The sequence below is a fragment of the Cryptomeria japonica genome, chromosome 3 (assembly GCF_030272615.1).
Source record: "Cryptomeria japonica chromosome 3, Sugi_1.0, whole genome shotgun sequence".
Lineage (NCBI taxonomy): Eukaryota > Viridiplantae > Streptophyta > Pinopsida > Cupressales > Cupressaceae > Cryptomeria > Cryptomeria japonica.
Genome location: NC_081407.1, coordinates 509,772,843 through 509,793,830, shown reverse-complemented (window position 1 = coordinate 509,793,830; position 20,988 = coordinate 509,772,843). Strand labels below are relative to the sequence as shown.

The 20,988-nt window shown below is 35.4% G+C and overlaps 1 protein-coding gene across 1 annotated transcript in view; it reads right to left on the bottom strand.

Annotated features, from left to right (window-relative positions):
* The window catches only part of LOC131044879 (uncharacterized), a 267,983-nt gene that overhangs the window by 59,558 nt on the left and 187,437 nt on the right, over positions 1-20,988 (bottom strand). Inside the window, exon 12 of the mRNA XM_057978352.2 lies at positions 14,932-15,006. Coding sequence (XP_057834335.1) covers positions 14,932-15,006 — 75 coding nt within the window. The remainder of the gene's footprint in view (positions 1-14,931; positions 15,007-20,988) is intronic.

Here is a 20,988-nt window from a genome sequence, read left to right as displayed (position 1 = left end):
TTGTTCCACCTTGTAAGAGAATACAGACTGTAGAACTTTCAACTTCTCAATTCGTAATAGGGATGACGATACATGTTGCACACAAATACATACTTCATCTTCTGCAATCACATTCCAATTGCCAAACAATACATCTCTAGATTTGGCCCATGTGAATAGCATTGTTCAGTGTTTGAGCCCAAACTTGCAGGCATATACAAAATATCAGTTTTGTTTGCCATGCTAAAATATCCCATCCCTCTGTGGATATTTAATTTTCTGATTTTTGTCTCTTTTTCGTTTTTTCTAATTTTTTATTGTTTTTGTGTTTTTGAGATATAAATATTGTACATTATGCTTGAAAATTAACTGAAATAACTTTAAATAATAAATACGGTTTTAATACACAACCCACAATTCTAATCCAACAATTTAAATTTTAAAGCATACTAGGTGAAATGCCTTGCTTGGCAAAGGATCACAGGAAAATAACACTTGTCAATCTGATAATTGATCCTTATCAGAAGCAATACAGTCAAACCCCAATTCTTAAAATCTGGAAATGGTACAATTTCCAACACTTTATGACAAACCCCAGCCAGTATTACTCTAGATGCCTCCTAAAGGATAGGAAGTGATTAATTGCCTCCAACCTCCAATAAATTCTACAATCTATCTTCGAACAACTCTGTAAACTCCTGAATAACTCTAGAAATCTGAAACAATTATGCCCTAATATAATCTCTGAATGAGATTATCAACTGAGTGCTCTTGGGTGATCTCTCACTGTTGTAAATGCTGTCCCAACTCCTTACTAAGGGATTTCGTCCTCAATAAGCTTTAATCTTCAGCAGCAAACCTTTTCTCTCCAAAAAGCTTCATCAATTTGCAAATAAGAATAAGTTAATGAGCTCTCAAGAGCCCTTTTATAACCTTCTCAAAAACCCACGACTTGGAGGAAATGAAATGCACTTTTATAATTTCATTTCACCTCAATTAATCATTTAATGTAATTGGCACCCCCATAAAGTCTTCATAAATAACTTTATAATCATTTAAATAACTTATGCAATTAATACTCCTTACATCCCCTTAATATAAAGTCATTAATTTAATTAATATTATTAAAGTCAAAACTTTAATAAATTAATATTAATCATTAACTCTAATAAATGCCAATATCGGAACATTTAATTATTCTGCCAACTACACAAGAATAGCCATGTTACCCTCCACCCACCTTAATGACTTACTAAAAATAATATGGGACCAAATGCTCAAGAGACTTACTAAAAATAATATGTACAAACGGAGCCTAAAAGACCTCTGGAAGGAAAACCACCAAAAAATTCAATCTCTAAGATGGAGATAACGAAATAAACAACCCAAGAGTCAGCCAAAAAGCCCTGAATCACCCACAATGGATCCCCTAAGCACCCCATTAGCCTACGAGGACCACTAATAATAGGCTAACCTCTGAAAATAACTAATGCTTAGGAAAGCGCAAAAATGGGGACATTACACATGCCTTGTCTTCTTTAAATGTCTAATGATGCTACTAGATTTGATCACTTAATTCCATTAAACCTTAGCACAATTTACTAATCAATTAAATAAATTTCTCGCTTCATTAATTTCTAGATGTTCCTCCATATAAACTTTTGGCCTTATCATGGATCATTGGCATCAGAACAGAGATCTTTCTTCATTTTGCCCTACGCATGCATGTTTAATTGCTCATACCTCATGGTACCAAAAAGGAGGCATACAGTCCAATTTCATTTCAACCTCTAGATGAAGAAGGATACAAGACCTAGATGTCCAATAACACACTCTCTTTAGCATAACTTGAAATACCCATTCAAGAGACTTCAGAAGAATAGAAAAATAGTTGGCTCAAAGCACAAAGGCAAAGGGGCGAAGACATCAACTTATCAACTCAATGCCACCCCCTTATTATGGATGGTTTGCAAAGTGCAATAAAGGGTATAAAAACAATTGTCTAACTCTCTCTCATAAGTAATTTTTCTCACAATGTTGTATCCACATGCTTCAGCTAGTTCAAAAACAATTGTCCAACCCTCTTTCTCAAAGAATTTTCCTCACAATGTTGTACACCCATCCTTTAGCTAGGCTCCACAACAATTATTACCAAAAATACTTCTTTTCAACAACAAAATACATTCAAAATTAAAGAAAATCTCAACATTTTACTATTCCAATTAAAAACGATGCTAAGCATTAAGTGAGCAACTTTCACAATTGGAGGCATACCACACTATGCTGAAAAAAATTGCCTTCACAACATCTAAGATGTTGAAGTCAATGCTCGATTGATGGAAATATTCTAGTTCAAAGAGAGTGAAGGAAGAATAATTTCATTGGATGATACTTTGCAAAGTGTCTAGGCCTTGCAGCAAAAGAACTCTCAGCCTTGTTCAGTTGGATGGTTTCAGCTGATAAGAGAGCTCAAATTGGCATGATGTCGTGTAATCTCACCCATGTAAGCTACCTTGCAATCCATCACCACACGAAATCTGCAGTATATCACTACTTGAGATTTGCAATGTTTTCTTAAAACTCCAAACTTGTATGACTGAGAAACAACCTACAAAACTAACCACAATGCCAGTACATCAAGGTGAACAATTGTTTCTATCCAATTCTGAAGTCCCCTCTAAAGATCAGCAACTCATTGGTACTACAAAGAAATATAAATGGTTTGTTTTTCCTATCCATTATTTTCAACTACTCATGGTTGTCTAGAGATGGTTGTCTAGAGATGGGCAACATATGTGAAGACACCTACTCTTACAACTCCATCCATCCAATTCGCAAACTTACCAACAAAAGCTTAACATTTTGCTATAGTATTATGGAGATCATTGAAGGTCTACGAAGATATTCCAAAACATTACTCCAAAATCATAAAATAAATCTTATCTCAAGATCTCTGTTACCGCAACAAACCTCCATACAGCATAGCAATTGGGTAATGATGGGATTCATAAGAAAAATTGAAGTCCATTAACCATAGTAATAATCTTCCAAGCTCTACACCTTGTAGTAGTTCAACTATTCTCCCGCCTAAGAAGGATGATTAATGATAATTATAACTATAATTAGACTATCATGTATTAATCATGATCACCAAGGTAAATTGTTATATTCTACCTTGCACTAATTATCTTTTGAATTAGCTCCGACAAGCACATTAATTTGCAAAGATTGATCTCAACTCTCTATATCAACAACTACCAATCAAAGTGGAAGGCATCTAGAAGATTACATTCAAGACAAAGAAAGACATGCACAACCAATTGGTAATGTTGTTTGTTCTGACCAATGTATCTTTGACTTCCATGCAACTCATGAATGATATCTGTAACCTTACATCAACAATTTCATCATTGTTAAATTGTTAGAGCATCAAACCCATTTATGAAGTCCGTTTGACTTACTAATGATTGTAGTTAAATGATAATTCAATGTTGTAATTAATTAAGGAGAGGAATACTCCTTATATAGAAAATTGCTAGACGATCTTTCCATAACAGAAACAATCGAGAATAGAAACACAAAAGACTGGAAGGAAACTTCCTAAAACTAACTAAAGACAAATGACATAAAAAAAAAGTTTCTAGATGACTAAGATGACCATTATATCAATATTACAATATTATTTTAGTACCCTCCCTTACTAGTCATTTTACTAACTACCCTACTAAAGATGTGACATAATTTGCAAGTCATTTGGCCATGAATGCAATGAAGGCTGCCCCCTTCTCCTCAAAATGCTCTGCGACATGAGCCTGCTGCTGAGACCCTCCTTGGTTCTGCAGAACTTCTAGATATGACCAAGTTTACCACAATCTTTCCAACACGATGTTGGGTAGCAAAGTTATCCCTCCCTTTATCTAGAGACAACGAGATCAGCTTCTCAAAAAACTTTGACCTTTGTTTACCAAAAAATCAGCAAAAAACTGAAACCATGATTTTGTGGAAAAATCGGCAAACCCTCCACCACTATGATTTTTATGGAAAAAACCAAAAACCCACCACCATGATTTTTTATGGAAAAAATCAGAAAACCCATCATGATCTTTTTTAGAAAAAAATCAGGAAACCCAAAAAACAGCAACACCCTTCATGATTTTTTGTAGAAAAAATTAGAAAACCCTCCAACAAAGAAAGAACCCACGATCTTTGTGTGAAAAATCCGTGCAAAAAGCGAATGGAGAAACAACGATTTTTTAAGAGAAAATCGTGCAAAACCCTCCATGATTTTTTGTGGAGAAAAATTAGAAAACCCATCCATGATTTTTGAGGAGAAAATCGTACAAAACCACCCAGTCTATTCAGAAACTTTACTCATAGCCATCATGAGTAGTAAACAAAAATTAAAAATCCTTGATTTTTGTGAAAAAAATCAAGCAAAACCCTTCCACGATTTTTTGTGGAAAAAATCACAAACTCCACAAATTTTTGTTAGTAATAAAAATTTGTCAAAAAAGAACCTAAGCTCTAATACCATGAAATGATAATTCGATATTGTAATTAATTAAGGAGAAGAATACTCCTTATATAGAAAATTACAAGACAATCTTTCCATAACAGAAACAATCGAGAATAGAAACACAAAAGACTGAAAGGAAACTTCCTAAAACTAACTAAAGACGAAAGACATTTACAGAAATTTCTAAATACTAACAAAATGACTAAGATGACCATTATATCAATATATTTTAATATGTAGTATACCATTAGATTATGTGTAACTTGCATGTGTACCTTTCAACTAAAGTTGTACTTTAAATAAATTGGGGTTAGTGCCTACCTTGGTCGATGTACCCTTATGAAACTTGCTGAGGGGTGTATAAAAAGAGGCATTGCCTCGCACATTTTCAATAAAGGAATTAATTTGCATTAAAAATAATAACAACCGTCAGAATTTAACTGTATGTGATTTGTATCATCAACATTTTGGATCAAACTTCATGATCCATCATCAAGATGAGATTTTCTTTCTTCTCTGACTTTCTCCTCCTGATGATGGATTCTGAAGTTTGATCTGAAACATTGATTTTAAAAATCGGACAGTTAAATCCAGAAACTTGATAATATTGTTCATATGGACTGTGGAACCTACATACCATTAATTTGCATTAAAGTACTGTATATATTTTATGGTGATATTCTTCTTATGGTGTCTCTTAACAAGATCAAATATTGATGCTCTCCTTTAACTTGTCAAATTTATTGTTTGTTCATAAAAGGACATCTGTCATTCATCTAACACAGTATTGAGTTTAGGTTTCAAAACTCACTAGTTTCTACTCCTTACTACAAAATGCATAAAGTAGTTTTGATATCTCATTTTCTGTTGGGTTTCAAAGTTTTTCCTTTATCAAGGGGTTCTTTTCTGAAGAGAAGAGAACTCGAAGGATCATGGGCAAAAGACATTGTTTTGAGTGCACAGATAAATTATTTGTTGACTGGGACACGGTAGAAACTTGTTCAAAGAGAATTGGTTTTGTGAAGCTCTCTTAGCACAGTATCATCCTTATGGGGAATTGCAACTTCTAAAGGAACTCCTCTTTAAATGCAGCCTATCACAAATCTGATTGCGATTTCAGAATCCTTCAAAAAAATTAACTGGTGCATATTTTGTTCTTAAAAACTTCCTTGATTTTCTCCTTCAAAATTGGAATGCTTCAATGGCAAGAACTAGAGCAGAACACAATGGCAACCAAGTGCTAGCATACAAGGGACTAAGTAGAGGTGAAGCCAGTGATCATGTGGTGAGAGAAGCATGTGACCAGAGGCAAAGTGGAAAGAAATTTGGAGGAGGGTTATAATATAACCTGGGAATATACCTTACAGAGTGTGCAAGTGATCGTAACTCAGATGCATGCAAGCACACAAAGGCTCCCATGTCAAGGGGGTCAAGGAGTAAATCCCCTGGCCTTCCCTTTGTTTGGATTGTGTCTGATGGTTTATGATCTTTGGTTTACCACACTAATTTGTGGTTTGCGCTTGGTAGTTTACAAACCTTTCAACAAGATGGAAGGTGCCACATAGCAACCTTCAATTGGCTCCATGTTGGTGACCTGAAACTTTGAGACGTTCCCCAAACTAGATTGAACTGTTTAACTATCATCGGATCAAACTGGTTTCCTGGTTATGCAATCTGCCCAGTCAACTTTTAGCAAATTAGGGCAGTCAACAGGCAGTGCTACATTCATAGGGCACTCCAGCGATGCATAATCAGAAAAAAAAATTGTAGCATCAACAGATTAGGGGTGACGTGACTTAATGAAGTGAATTCCTGTCAATTTTCAAAATACTGGTTTTGGTACATGAACTTCAAACAGCCATATAATATAATTCAGAATATGTTTGAGTTCATCTTCAAACCATTGGAAGATAGTTTCAAAGCTCTTTGAACTGGAGCTGTTTTTAGCTTATTTGAATATGGAGCAGAATTTAAGAGTTCATGTGTTGAGGAGACGCACTAATCGAATTCAGGAGTCATCCATTGAGATTGCACTAGAGACCAAGGCTTTGTAATAGATTTGCTTCTAGGACTCAGAAGGTCCTTTTTGCCCAGGAGGATGCTTATTCCAAATGGGAAGATTAGGCAACAGGGATTTTGCCAACTTACATTGTGCTTGACCTTTATTTGCATCACAAGGGATAAAAAATTTCAAAGGAGATAATTGAATTTCTTAAAAAATTGATTCAGTCAGATTGATAAGTCAAAGGCTTACAAATAGAATCATGATTTATGTGTTTTTGGTTCATTGGTGCAAGACAAGTTCGAGACCATCTAAAGGATCTTCTCTTTCAATTAGAAGGAATGTGATTAGAAGCATAAGGATGGTGATATCCTTGAAATAATCCTTGAGAAGCCACCTGATAATGTGTTTTTCTTAAAATTTTTCTATACTAGTGTAATAAGCTGGAGCAAAATTTTTAGTCCAAAATTTTGCAACCTTCCAGAGAGTTTATTACACAGGCATTTCATCCAAACAGTTTGTATGCTGCTGGTCTTATTATGTTTATGCAAATTGTTTGAGGAATTTGACTAACAGTTATCATAACATAAGCCACATAAATTCAAATATTGATATCCACTTTAAATAAACAGAATAATTGTAAAATATAATGCATTGAGAATTTTCTTTCACTCTATGTACTGCTATTACAAAAAATACTCAAAAAATTGCACACAGCAAGCTGTCCTTAATTAGAAGTCATTATTTAAATGTTTAAGTGCTCACCTGGCTTTGGGATAGTCAACACAACAAGAAGAAATTTGTTTTTGCAGCTCCTCTTAAGTGTAGAGTATGTCCTTGAGTAGTACGGCACCCCAAACAGGGAGTACAGTAGGTATAAAGAATTTAACAGCACTTTAAAGGGCTATGATACTCCTCATTAAGCTGTGCCAGCCTATGTAGGACCCACTAAAGGCCACAAAGGAGTCTTGGAAGACTTATTCACTCTACAATTTGCATCGCTCCACTCTACCTTGGTTCCAAATATTAGTACGGCTCCTCGTGTAATGAATAAGGGGTTAAGCTGGGTAATGCCTCAGCTTATAAATATTTAATTTTATTTTCTTCTAATTTTACAGTACCCACATCACATAAATCTTTTCCCAATTCCACTTTGCACACAATATTTTCCAATTTCTTCATTCTTCGCAGATGCCACTATAAATATATTATTTGTCTACAAATCTTCAATAAATTCACTAGGTACCACCGAGTTTTGGGGACAGGGATGGCAGGGGACGCCAGGACATATTTTCAGTGTGGGGGTAGTTTAGGGCCATTTTCAAGGGGATGGCAATTAAAAAAATAAGGGGATTTTTACAAATATAGAGAAATTTCAGATATGCATATCATAACAATGATAAAGCAATTATCATAGACATTTCCATACATAAACATAGGGAAATTTAAGTCCAGTTGTGCCTGTATAGAGAGAAATTTCAATAAACATATGTCACAAACATTTTGCAATAGAAGGGAATATGAAACACCCAACTTGGAATATATTTGCTGGTCCAAAGTCCCACTTCAACTCCCCTTTGATGAGCTCCAAGTTGTCATACTATCTCCATGTGAGCAAATCAAACCCTCCCGCCACTTTCCAAGCGAGTTAATATTTATTCCTTACATTCCTTATGCAAGCTTCAGCGGCTCCTTTGAGAGAATCGACTAAGTTTGGGATGTACTTTTGTGCCCAAACTGATGTACTCTATCCAATTCTAACACCAAGTACGAAATCACTCAGCCCAACTTTCCTGGCCACATTGGCAAACACTATGCTCAATTCTATTGCTCACATCCAACACCTCCAGCCTCCAAACTAACCTAAGAATCATCTAGAAACGTCCCCACTCATCACAGGAAACGTCCCCTCTGCAGAAACCTGGCAAGAAACAAGCAAGGTATGGGGAAAAAACGTCCCTAAAACGAGCATGGGGGTGCCAAGGCCAAGGACACGTCCCAATGGAACATAGTAAATTCATAATTGGAAAAGTGAAGCCGGCAACTGCAAATGGAACCCTTAAATCTCCACTTAATCCCCATTGTGAATCCACAATACATTTGATTAGGAAAAAATCTTCCAAATATGAAACCAAATAACTCTACAGATTTTGTCCTAGGGTTTGTAGTTGAACTTGTAGTCCAAACTTCAAATGAGAGAAATAAGATGTTCAAGATATGCAAATGAGCTTTCATTCCTCTTATAACTTTCCGGGAACTTTTGACTAGTTATAATTTACAATTGAAATAATCACCTTTTGGCCCCATAAAGTCACTTTATTTTACTTTGGCTTTGAACTTAGTCACTTTATAAAAGATAATTAAATAAAGTTACTTGCAACAACTTAAGGCGACTTGATTTAATTAATTAAAGGTTTTCCCTTATTAATTCTCCAAATTAACCAATGAAAATAAAAATAGGCTAATGAGATGCTCCTGAATGCCTTATTCGGAGAAGGGGACATTACAACTAGAACCTTCATAAAGGGGGAAGAGAAACCTATGATTTGTAGGGTTGTGTTCCTTGATGATTGCACCATTGCAGAACAAGGAAGCAAACAAGATGGGTCTGCCTGGTTCAAGCTAGCAAGCACATTGATCTAAATAAAAGGTGGAATAAGATCTTGAGATGAATCACTAAAGAGGCAGTGATAATAGAAACAAGGGAAGATCTCATGATTGTGACTGCAAAATTGATCACAATGGCAAGGAGTTGAAGAAAAAGGAGTATACCTACTGTAGCAAGGAAGGACATATTTAGGGCATTTGCTTCTAGAATCTTATGAAGGTAGATAAGGATTGAAGGAGTGCTAGGGAAAGCAATAAAAATGGTAAGAATAATGTTCTAGTGGCTATTTATTCTCCTGCTTTTCACACCGGTACCTGCAAATGTGAGTTCACTATGTATTTTGGATGTATTCATCATATGGCCAAAGATGATACCTTGTTGAAAAAGCTAGGCAAAGTTATTAATAAGAAAGATTGTACCACAGGATGCTGAAGTGCATTGATACTCCTATTATCTAAATTGTTTATGTGTATACAGATGATGCCTAGTTTCATTTTGGAGGGTCCTTTAGTTGTACCTTTGAACGTTTCAAGAGATGGTGCAAGTTTTTCAAGTGATATTGCATTAGCTGAGATATTAACGGAAGATATTTGGGCCCCAATGTGCTAGATAATTTTGATCTGACACAAGGTTCAACTCCATATGTTTAGTGCAGAATGTTAGTCATTCCAAGTGGGCCACTATAACCATTGAAGTGACTATGAGAGATGGAGGAATTTGAATACATTATTACAGACCCATAGTGCAAAAGAACAGACCAATTATGCTCTCATGATGTAAGTTTCAGACACTTAAGATAAGAGTAACTAGACAACGTGCAAAAGGTGCTCAAATTATTAGTTCACCAGCTTGCAAGAACTGCTTAGACAATCGAGACATGTTGTTAACAGAGATGTTCAGTCAATTTTTCCTTCCAAAGGTTTTGATTTGTTAATGCCACCTTGGAGTTAATTGTTGGTCCAACCTTGTGTAACTTGTTGAAAGATGTATAAATCATAGTTCAAAAACTCAGCAGGCCTAAATTTTGACAATTTTGAGACTCAGGAAAATCTTGGTAAAAACATAGCAAAATTCCTAAACATTAAAAACCACATAAATTTGTAAAATAATCTTACCAAACAATGCATAAAACTAAATTTATAGAGGTCATAAGTAATCTTTCTTTCATTTATAGATAAAAATCTGGCATCAATTCACATCATAGTACCATATGATTATAAATTGCATATCCCTATTAATATTTTACAAGTTTACATATATATTATCTATAGAGTACTTTCAATTAATTCTATACATTATCTGAAAATACTGTAACAAAAAATATGATAATTAATAGACATTAATGGCCAATAGCAATGACAGCATGTGCAAGAAGAAGATAGCACAGCAGCAAAAGATCAAGCACCAACTAGTGGAGGATGGAGGCGACAGGGAAAAAGTGGTGGAGGATGTTTCAAGAGGCCTTACAAGAGACTTCCTCTCGCTCTCTCCTCATCCCCTATTTTGGCAGTAGCAGCTATGGTGCATCTGGCAAAGGAACTTCCAATCCTAAACTTTACAGGGACTACAAAAAATTTGCAGAACCCCTTCCATAGGATGCAATGAGTTTTGCTGAATAGCAATACTAAAAGTCTATACAAATCAGACTCTACTGCTAGTGGACAAAAGAACAGATGTGGCCAATGGATTGAATTCTGACTACCCCTTATCCACCTTACTCCCCACCACAGCTAACGAATTATCCTACTGCTATACAAGAATTTGTCTTGGACAAAACTCGCCTAGAGTAATCTGCAAGCTCCTCCATGAGGATGTTAGAAATGGCTTCTTTGCTCTGATCCTTCATTTTTTGGAAAGGTTTGGTTTATTCATGTCACCATGGGCCCCCATTTTTGACAATGTGATCATTATTGTTTCCAAATTCCAATTTTCTTATGCTTGCACAAGCCCCCCTTGGCTATGAGAGACACTAGACTCATTCAATAATTGTTTAATCGAGTGGGTGAATTTATGAAAATGGATATTGAATCAAAAGATCAAAGTGCAAGTATGTGAGGGTTTGCATTATGATAGATATTTCAAAAACTATTATTCACACTATCAAAAATCACTCTGTGCAAGGTACAACCAATTATTGAATTTTGAAGGGCTGCCTCTGAGGTATTCTTGATGCAACATGATTGGCCATTAAGTCTCGGGATGCTCAACAAAACTTTCCTCTGGTTTTCAATTCGTCATCCTCAAGAAATGGATAATGAAACTAGGCAGCCATAACAAGGATTTTTTACAGCAAAATCACAAGTGTTTTGTCAAGCAATCTTCACATCCTATTTCACAATCCCAAGATGTGGATGCAGGGCAAGTACCTCTGCCAATGCCTCCAATAAGTTCACAAAATACAAGGTACCATCTCAAGCATATCAGGTTGATGAGGATGAGGACAATTTCCAATTTAAAATGGAGAAGACTTTTGTGGATGAGGACCACCTGCTTCAGACACTCATTAAAGAGAAAGAATTAGATATGATGGATTTCCTTAAAGGTAAAATGAACGAGTTTTTTTCTCTAGCACTACAACCATCTCCTAGACAACAAGCAAGATAACCAAACCAATCTATTGGGCTTCAGGCAAACAAAAGGGAAGGAAAACAAAACCTGAAAATTTGTAGATCTAAGCTTGAGACTCAATTGATGATGGTACATAGTGGACCATGGATCCTCTCCTCACTAGAAGCACAAGGAAGCAACCCTCAAAGTGCCTTCTAGGCAATATGACTTAACATGAGTTACATAGTTTTCTTCGATAGTAATTGGATCCCTAGGCTTTAGGTTAATACCTGTAGGTAGTATCAAAACATGGACCCCTTCGAGGTACACACCAATTTTCCAATGCAGCTAAAAAAAATCTAAAATTGATCGATCCTCAGTTCAAATCACACAAATGTGCACAAATGGTCAAAACTCTATTTTTTTGCCAACCAAGCTTTTCTCATAGAGTCGCAAGTTATTGATAACTTTTTAAGTGGTTATTTATGATTACTTGCCACCGAGTTTCTCAGGGAAATACTAACCAGCCCTATTTAGAGAACAAGTACTCACAAGTTAGGTGCATGCTAACTGAGTTTTTACTATATATTATAAATAGAAACAATGCCTCCCACCTTTTCAGTAAAGAAAGCATTTCACATTCAACTTTTGTAATTTTATAGCGTGACATTCTTCTTTTAGTGTCTCTTGATACCAAAATATACTGGTGCTATTTCTTTTAGTGTTGATTATTTGTCCAATCACAAACCTATCTCATTAGTTTTAACATCATTTAGATGACATTCTCATCTATACCAAGCTTTTGGGAAAAGCAGCTAGCTAATAAATGTTTAGAAGGTTCTTGCTATACTTGGGAAAATTGCTAAAGGTTGGCCAACTACTGATATCCATACAAAACCACAAATTCTCAAATCACAAATTTCTACCAATGGTTTGTATTAGGATTTTTGCACATCTCTTGATAGTTCAATTAAATCATACAAGCTTAATCCGAGTTTTTGTGGACACTTACAAAACAGCAAGTACATAAGAACTTAAAGCTGCACTTTGCTCTACATATATGCTTACAATGCCTGATATCAATTAACCCAGGAAATCGGAAACAATGCATCTAATCTAGCACTTTGTGATATACTCACTCAAAACATACATATTGTTGCATACAATCCAAAAGCATCCACTAACACATTGCAAACATATTCTAATGAAAAGTAGCCTTGCAAATATTCAAGCCATGAAATAATGAAAACACCATCTTTTACATTTGGATACAGTCTTTCACTAAGATGTAAGACGTTTCAAATTCTACACAAAGTGAATTTGAGAATGGAAGGGAAATGAAGAGGATGACATATATACAACAGTTCTATCTAATAATCAAGCACAATAAGGAAAGATATAAGAAAGCAACTGATTGCTTGAGCTAACTTTCAGTCAACCCACTCCTTGGTGTGCTCAATACTAGTGCATGCTAAGTTCTTTCAAAATTCTGTGATCAAAATAGAAGAGATGGAGATATGATCTGAAAGTTGTATTTTATCTGCTATAGCGTGTTTTAAAGATGCACCACACTTATCAATTTCGGTGTGTTCATCCTCCTCAATGTAAGCATGCTATATAAGTGGATGAGGGGTTACGTAGTGAAGAGATATGTCTTCCCACGTGGGAAGACACATCTCTTCCCTACGTACCTCTCACCACAATATATAAACTAATCACCGTTTACTTACCCGATCGGAAGGAGTGCGACTTGTTTGAGAATCGCTTTACCACCCGATACCATGAACGGTGTAACCGTTGGTCAAACACGATAAGTGAACTTTGGTTTTATTTATCATTAGTTAACATTAACATATTAGTATATGTAATCAAATTAATATATATATATATCGGAAGCATGAAATAGTACGACCGACATTACAAAATTAACAGTGCAGAGAACAATGATGCTTGGCACCCACAATATCGTATAAATCAATAATTTACACCTACCTACAATGAACAATCATTTCTCAAGGGCAATGAATTGAATACTTTTATTTGCACAACAATATTCTCTACAAGCTTGACCACATATGTGTTCCTTGTAGATACGTCACAGCAACATCAACTAGGGCACAGGCTACTCCAAATCAACTGATCATTTTCTAGTCACCAAAACATTTTCACACTTCAAAAAGACTTCTATGCACCATACACGCGAAAAATATAGAGGCTAACAATAAATCTTGTATATGTTGTAGCATAGTCAAGCCAACAAATTGTAAACTGACAATGTTTTAAGTCATGAAATATAGTATATTTGCTTTTCATGTTAAGTTAAACTCAGGTTCATTTCTAGCTTATCTTTAACATTTAGGACTTGTGCACGTTAAATAAAGGGGTGCACCTACAATTTAAAATGGTAATTTAATGTCTATTCTCTTCAATAGGTACATACTACCATGAGTTGGCACCTACATACCCACCCTTACAAAATGTGTAATTTGAATAAATATGTGCACCTACCATTTAGAATGGTATGCCTTTATTTATTGGTGCAAACCGCAAAGTGGCACCTACACACCCACCCTTACAAAATGTGCACTTTGAATAAAAATGCGCACCTACCATTTCGACAAGTCAACAAGTCTTAATTTATTTGGTAGGCACCCAGCATGAGATGGAAACTCCACACCCACCTTTCAAAAGACTGAATTCAATGCAGTTTTTATCATGAATTGCTAACAAGATGCTACCATTTGTAAGAAACTGAAAAAGCAATCAATAATATTTAGAGGCATTTTGTGGTTCTTGTAGTTATTTCAGTGTGATATTGTTAAGTTGGCAAGTTAAAGTTGTGGTGATTTTCGTGCATCCAAACGGTCCTAGGGTGAACTTCTTGTTGAAGTCAACAAGGTATCACACCTGCATGGTTTCACTAAGTTCCATCAGTCTTTCTAATTCTTTGTCTAAGTCATATTTCTGACTGTTTTTAGATCAATTATTCTAGTGTTGCCTTGGCAGAGATTGAGGTCCACCATTGCATTAGTTACTACTAAATTAAAGGGTAGCCTTTTGATTTCTCACACCAGTAGTCTATTAGTTCCTCAGGAATGATCTTCAGGAAGAAATTCAAACACGAGAGACATGCATTGTGAAATATGTACTATGTGCAACATATGACTACAGCATACATTGAAGATCATTTTTCTTAAATAATAAGTAAATGAAACTGATATTTTAGAATTATAAGTTCAGAAAATGACAAATCAAAGAACACCTAATTCGACAAATTACCTTCATTAAAGCTCGATCAAGATCTGCCAGTGAGCCATACTCTCGTTCAAATCGTAGCCAAGCTTCACAAATTGCCTGTAAAATAGCTCCATCCTTTAGTATTCAACAAAATAGGAATAACCATTTTTAAATTTCACTAAAAAAAAATGCATGAGATTCAAACTTAATGCTATGTAAGGAGCAATTATCAAATGTATTCATCCACAGTATCTTCCCATAGTTCAAGCACCATTAAATAACAGCATTCATGGCCTAAAGGCTTTTGAGACATCAAAATATTGAAACAGCTTCCAAATAAGTTTCAAAGAGAAATTGTTAGCAATCACTGTCATAGTCTCTTACCTTGACATTAATTCATCAATAAAATTCTACTAAAATATGTCCAATTAATATAAAACTAAAAATGGGCTGAGACAAATGAAGCTGCAAATAATTCAATACCAATAAATACGTGCTTCTTTTCTCTTCTCCTTTTCATTCAAATACTGAAAGATGCCAACTAGGAATTGGCCCAAATCTGATTGGTTTGTTTCAAACTAAATCTTTGACCAGAGTTACAATTTTTATTTTTTTTTGGTAGTTTAGAAGTTTTTAGGGGTTTTCGCTTGCTTGATTGACAATGCAAAACATAAAATAATAATTGGCTGAAAATAAATCTCAGGATTCTAACTTGTATTGCAGCAAATACTAAATCCAAGAATTGAACAATTTATAGCATTCAGAGCCAAGACTGGCATACCAGGTGTCCTAAGCTTGCCTGGAAAGGCTTATTTTATTGCACGAACTGATGAAAAGGATGAAACAGGAGCTTCCACAATGTGACAACAGCTCCAAAATGTCTTATTGATCCTAATATGAATTACCAAAAACAAATAACGAAGAGTTATGCAGACCAAATATGATCTCCAATTCCTTGCCAGGAGAAGTCACCAAATTTGACCACTTTTCCCCACAACAATGCATATGTAGACCATATGTGCTATGGATTCACTGAAGGAGCCATTAATCTGCCCTAATCATATCCCAACAATGAATTGTCAAGCAATTGCTGATTCTAAAACCCTCTTGATTATTTATCTGGTTCCACAGGCTAGCTAGAATGGTACGGCCTACCTTGGAATGGTACAGCTGGTCATAAATGTCCTCCAAATTGCAACTTTGGGCCTCCAAACTGCCCAGATCTACCTTAAACCTCCTGTCCTTGCTTACTGTAGCATAATTCCTTAGATTCGATCCTCCAATGATCAGATATTTGTCCTTTCTTGGTACCAAAGTGCTGCAAATGGCTGGGGTATCATTCAACCACAACAAAATTGAGAGTTTACGTTTTCAATTCTGAGTTCCCATTTCTGTACCTGCCATTGCAGATTGCTGCAGAGAAAAATAGAAGTAAAAACTGAATCACAATATGTCAAAATGAATGCCCATGTCTCCTTTAATCTCCTCTAACCCTAGACGCCATTTTTGGGAGATGGATGCTTGGAACCAAATAGAATATTCCCCTCATAAGCTACGCCCAGCTTGAGGGTCTCCTCTTCATGCTTAGTGAACGTCTTTTAAAGATAAATTAACTTATTTCCTAGGGGGGCGTGCAAGGTGGGGTCCAATCACTTAAATATTAACTTTATATAATGCACTTTTATGAAGTTGCTTTTCTTTCCACATAAAGTAACTTTATATTTAAATAATATAAAGTATGAATATAGTATTCCCTACTTCCCCAAAATGGCCAAGTATAAACCCCTCTTTTTTTTATATAATTAATTTAATTAATTGTCACTCTTAACAATTGGGGACATTACAAATCCATTATATATTTATAGAATTTCTCATATCCTATTCTTTAGAAAACAATGTTCATAAATAGACTGAGTTGTTTTAACAACTCAATAGAAACACATTCTTACCACTCATAATAACAAACTTATTATTTTATGCATCCTAATATTCCTAACCTATGTGAACACTAATTCCTAACAGCTCGCCCCGGCCTCCCCCCCTTATTAGTGTGAACATGGGTAGAAAGAACATCACAATACTTGATGACCACACTCAGTAGATCATCCTAAGGAATGAGTAGGGAAATACACATCTACTCCTGACAAGCAAAAAGTGGAACTTGCCTCGCTTTGCTTACTTATGCTTTCATCCAAGGACAGGGACAAACACATCTACCCATGGAACCAAGGATAGGGATTAACACCTCTATCCAAGGTCTTACATCAACTTAGGATAGGGACAAACACATCTATCCAACATCAACGTTATGAACAAGGACACACACATCTACTCACAACAATTATGGATCCAATCATAATTACCAACTCTTTGATTGGGGACAAACACATCCATTCAAAAATAACCAACAATAGTGATGGGGGACAAACACATCCATTCACAAATACATCATCTTGTGAATGGGTAAAAACACATCCACTCGCAGACAATTTGAAAATAGTGATTAAGGACAAACACATCCAATCACTTACATCAAAAGCTTGTATATCAAGCCTTCGTTGTCGCGTATGCAGCCACCACTATAGATCATTGCCACTCATCACAAATTATATGAGACGGTTGTCGCTGCCACCTAGAAACCAATCTTGGCTTTAGTCGTTTTGGCACAAATAGTTTTGTCACTAATGCAATTCACGACCCCATCTCTAGTGACTGACGAGAGGTCGTTGAATGTCCTCCAACATTAGGTGCCTCCATCCTCCACTGTTTTGATACTTAATTAGCAAATTTGAATTTGAGGATCAGTTTTAAAATGTCTCCCCTCAATATGGATGTCACATACAAGTGATAATGCGTCCATTTACAATTGGGAGAATTTTATAATTCTTTGTCAATTTCGATGACATGACCATTAATGACTTGTGAAAATGGACCCTATTCTACAGCTTGACTTTTAAAGAAACATATAAAAAAAAATTATAAGAACTAATACGAAACACTCAATCTACAGGCATAAGCAAAAAGAGACTAAACAAAAAAAAACATTTTCCCACATTAAGATCTGAGAGAACTTGACTTACTTGAGCACAACAGCATGACCAAAAAAACCTTAAAATTCCACCACTAGCTCTTCACCAATACGCATTTGCTTCCAATGTTTACTCAACAATAAATATGAACACATGCACTCCTTTTATCTTGTACTGCTGCATACTCTAATGCACATCTTCAAAGGGCGCAATGTGAGCATCAAGAGGAGGAGAGTAGGATAGCTTTTGTCCATTGGTCGATGAAGAAAGTTTGAAGATGTCATGTGACATCGGCTCCAAAAAATAATAACAGTCGTAGCCATGTCAAGAAAAAGGCAGTGCTCCACCACACCCTCAAATTCTAAAAATCACACGTGTCCTTTGGCAGCTACTTCCTGAAACAAATACATCATAGTGGCTCTAGTACAAGGATCCGTAGCAGCTTGAGATTTCTTGTACTGCAATTAGCTCTCTTTCTATACTGCTGGCATCAAATTCACATGCAATGGAATTAATTGAATGTCTCACAGCTCAAGGAAACACAACAGAGAATTGCACCGATAAGTATGGATTGGGCGTAATCTTGCAGCTTTCAGAAAATGCAAGGGTATCACAATATACACTATAAATCCAATGGCTGACAAAATTAGAAGATGTTGATAAAGCAAAGGCCCAGAAGAAAGCACAATCTAACGTAGAAGAATTATGCCAAAAATATTAGAAACTCAAAACTTTTTGAAGGCGCACCGAATCAGGGTCTAAAGTAAAAGAAACAGAGCGCATCACCAATCAAGCAATGGCCTCCCAGGTCGAAAAACACACTTGTGTCAAATCCAAAGCCTTGAATCAAATCCTTTGTCTGGTCCATTTCATCATCCAGCAAACACATTTCACACAAAATATCATAGCCATATCCATTGAAGCTTTCAAAGACTTTCAAAGACATTTGGTGTCAACTTGCAAAGCTTTCACAGATTCCAACACAGACTCTATAGTTTGAACTTGCAAGGCTGTCACAGATTCATTATATTTTTGAAAGTCAATGTGACTTTAAAAAAATCAAATGAAAATTCTGTCCTTGGTACCATTCTCTCTGCAACTCCCTGGCAAATTTGCTTACCAGTTCGTTAAAGCCAGTAGCAGTCCAATAAATGAATCCACCAAAAAAATCAAATGAAAATTCTGTCCTTGGCACCATTCTCTTTGCAACTCCCTGGGAAATTTGCTTACTAGTTCATTAAAGCCAGTAGCAGTCTAATAAATGAATCCACCAAAAAACTATTCAATGAATCTACAAGCACAAATCGTCCAGATGTTTTCCCGCTTTGATACCATAATAGAAAAATGGGCTGAGACAAATGAAGATGCAAATAATTCAATACCAAATAATACATGCTTCTTTTCTCTTCTCCTTTTCATTCAAATACATTACATATTTATAGGATTTCTCACATCCTATTCTTTAGGAAACAATATTCCTAAATAAACTGAGTAGTTTTAACAACTCGCTATAAACACATTCGTACCACTCTTATAATAACATTTTAACAGACTCAACAAGCCTATCAACTTATTATTTTATGCATCCCAATATTCCTCACCTAAGTGAACACTAATTCCTAACACCAATCACCTTGTGGAGGTAATTGTGATGTTAGGAGGAAAGTAAAGAGAATGGAGAGTTTATTACAAATAATAAGAATAACTGGATATAAGTTTGTCCACATGATTTAGGATTTTCAATTACCAAGATGGTCTCTTGCATTGTAGTCAGGAAAATGGATGCTATCAGTACATAAGTTTCAAATCTCATATGATCATTTTGCCTACTTCAAAGTTGTAGACTTCTTGAAACTTCAACACAAGCATGTACAGTTTTATAATTAGGAGCATGATCTTTCACAAGTTAGACCATTTGTTTCGTGTTTCTTTCCAGATCTCTGCATTTTTCAAAATTAGACATCTAATTCTTTTAAATATATTTCCAAGGACATCATCCTTATCATTATTAGTCTGCAATCAACATACAGCATTTTTGTTTAATAGCAATTGTTATATTGCATTCCCATGAAGTGGACATACATAGCATTTTTCATGTGATTGTAAGGGAACAGGGAACCACAGGAATGAAGATTCTTTTAGAGCTTTACCATTTTGTTTACCTAGATGATAAAAATAGGGTTTGGGTTTCATTAGATTGTCGACAATCGCAAGTGATTATGTTTCCAGTTAAGATAACAGCTCCAATCATCAATATAACTAACTCCAAATTGACATCCCTAGATCCTCATGTAACGTGTTTTTAGGCTTAAAAATCAGACTTTTGACCTAAAAAGGACCCAGTTTGCATTTGACCAGCAAAGATGAGATGCATCAAAATACAATTGGTAATGACTCAATAAGAGGCACTGGATGACACTTGATGAGCAGTTGGCCACCTAACAATTTATTTGAAAAATCAAAAAGAGCACTTAAAGGACAAGGTCAAAGGGAAGCAACTCATATCCTCTCAAAGGCCTAAATGACATGAAAAAGAAACATTAAACAACAACAAGAATGCTTCTACAAATCTTATTTAAAATGACATACAATAGTGTGATTGCCTCAAAGCTGCATGCAGACATTTTCTGTTTCAGCAAAAGACCAGGTCAGATTAAAAAATTGGTGAAAGTCATCTTCCTTACACCACATTCTGGAAGGTGGCACCCATCGCATTGGTGTCAATAATATTATACTCAAGTTACTGCTCTTATCATCATAATAACAGGAGAATTTTGTAATAATATCAGCAGCCTTACATCTAGTTTATATTTGCGAAATGAATTAAATGTCTGGTTTTATTTCATGCTCTTAGCATTTGTTACCATTCATTTTTATTTTATTTTTATCCCATAGGGCCTATTCGTAAGCAATGGTAGGTTCAGTATAGATGTCACTAGGCCAAAAAAATGCTAGGGAGAATAATAGTAAGATTCTCAAGGAGAATGTGTCGTTGGAGACCATACATTTTTTATAGTCACAATTATGGTTGGTAGTACCCTAGTTTATTTATTAACACAAATTTATTACC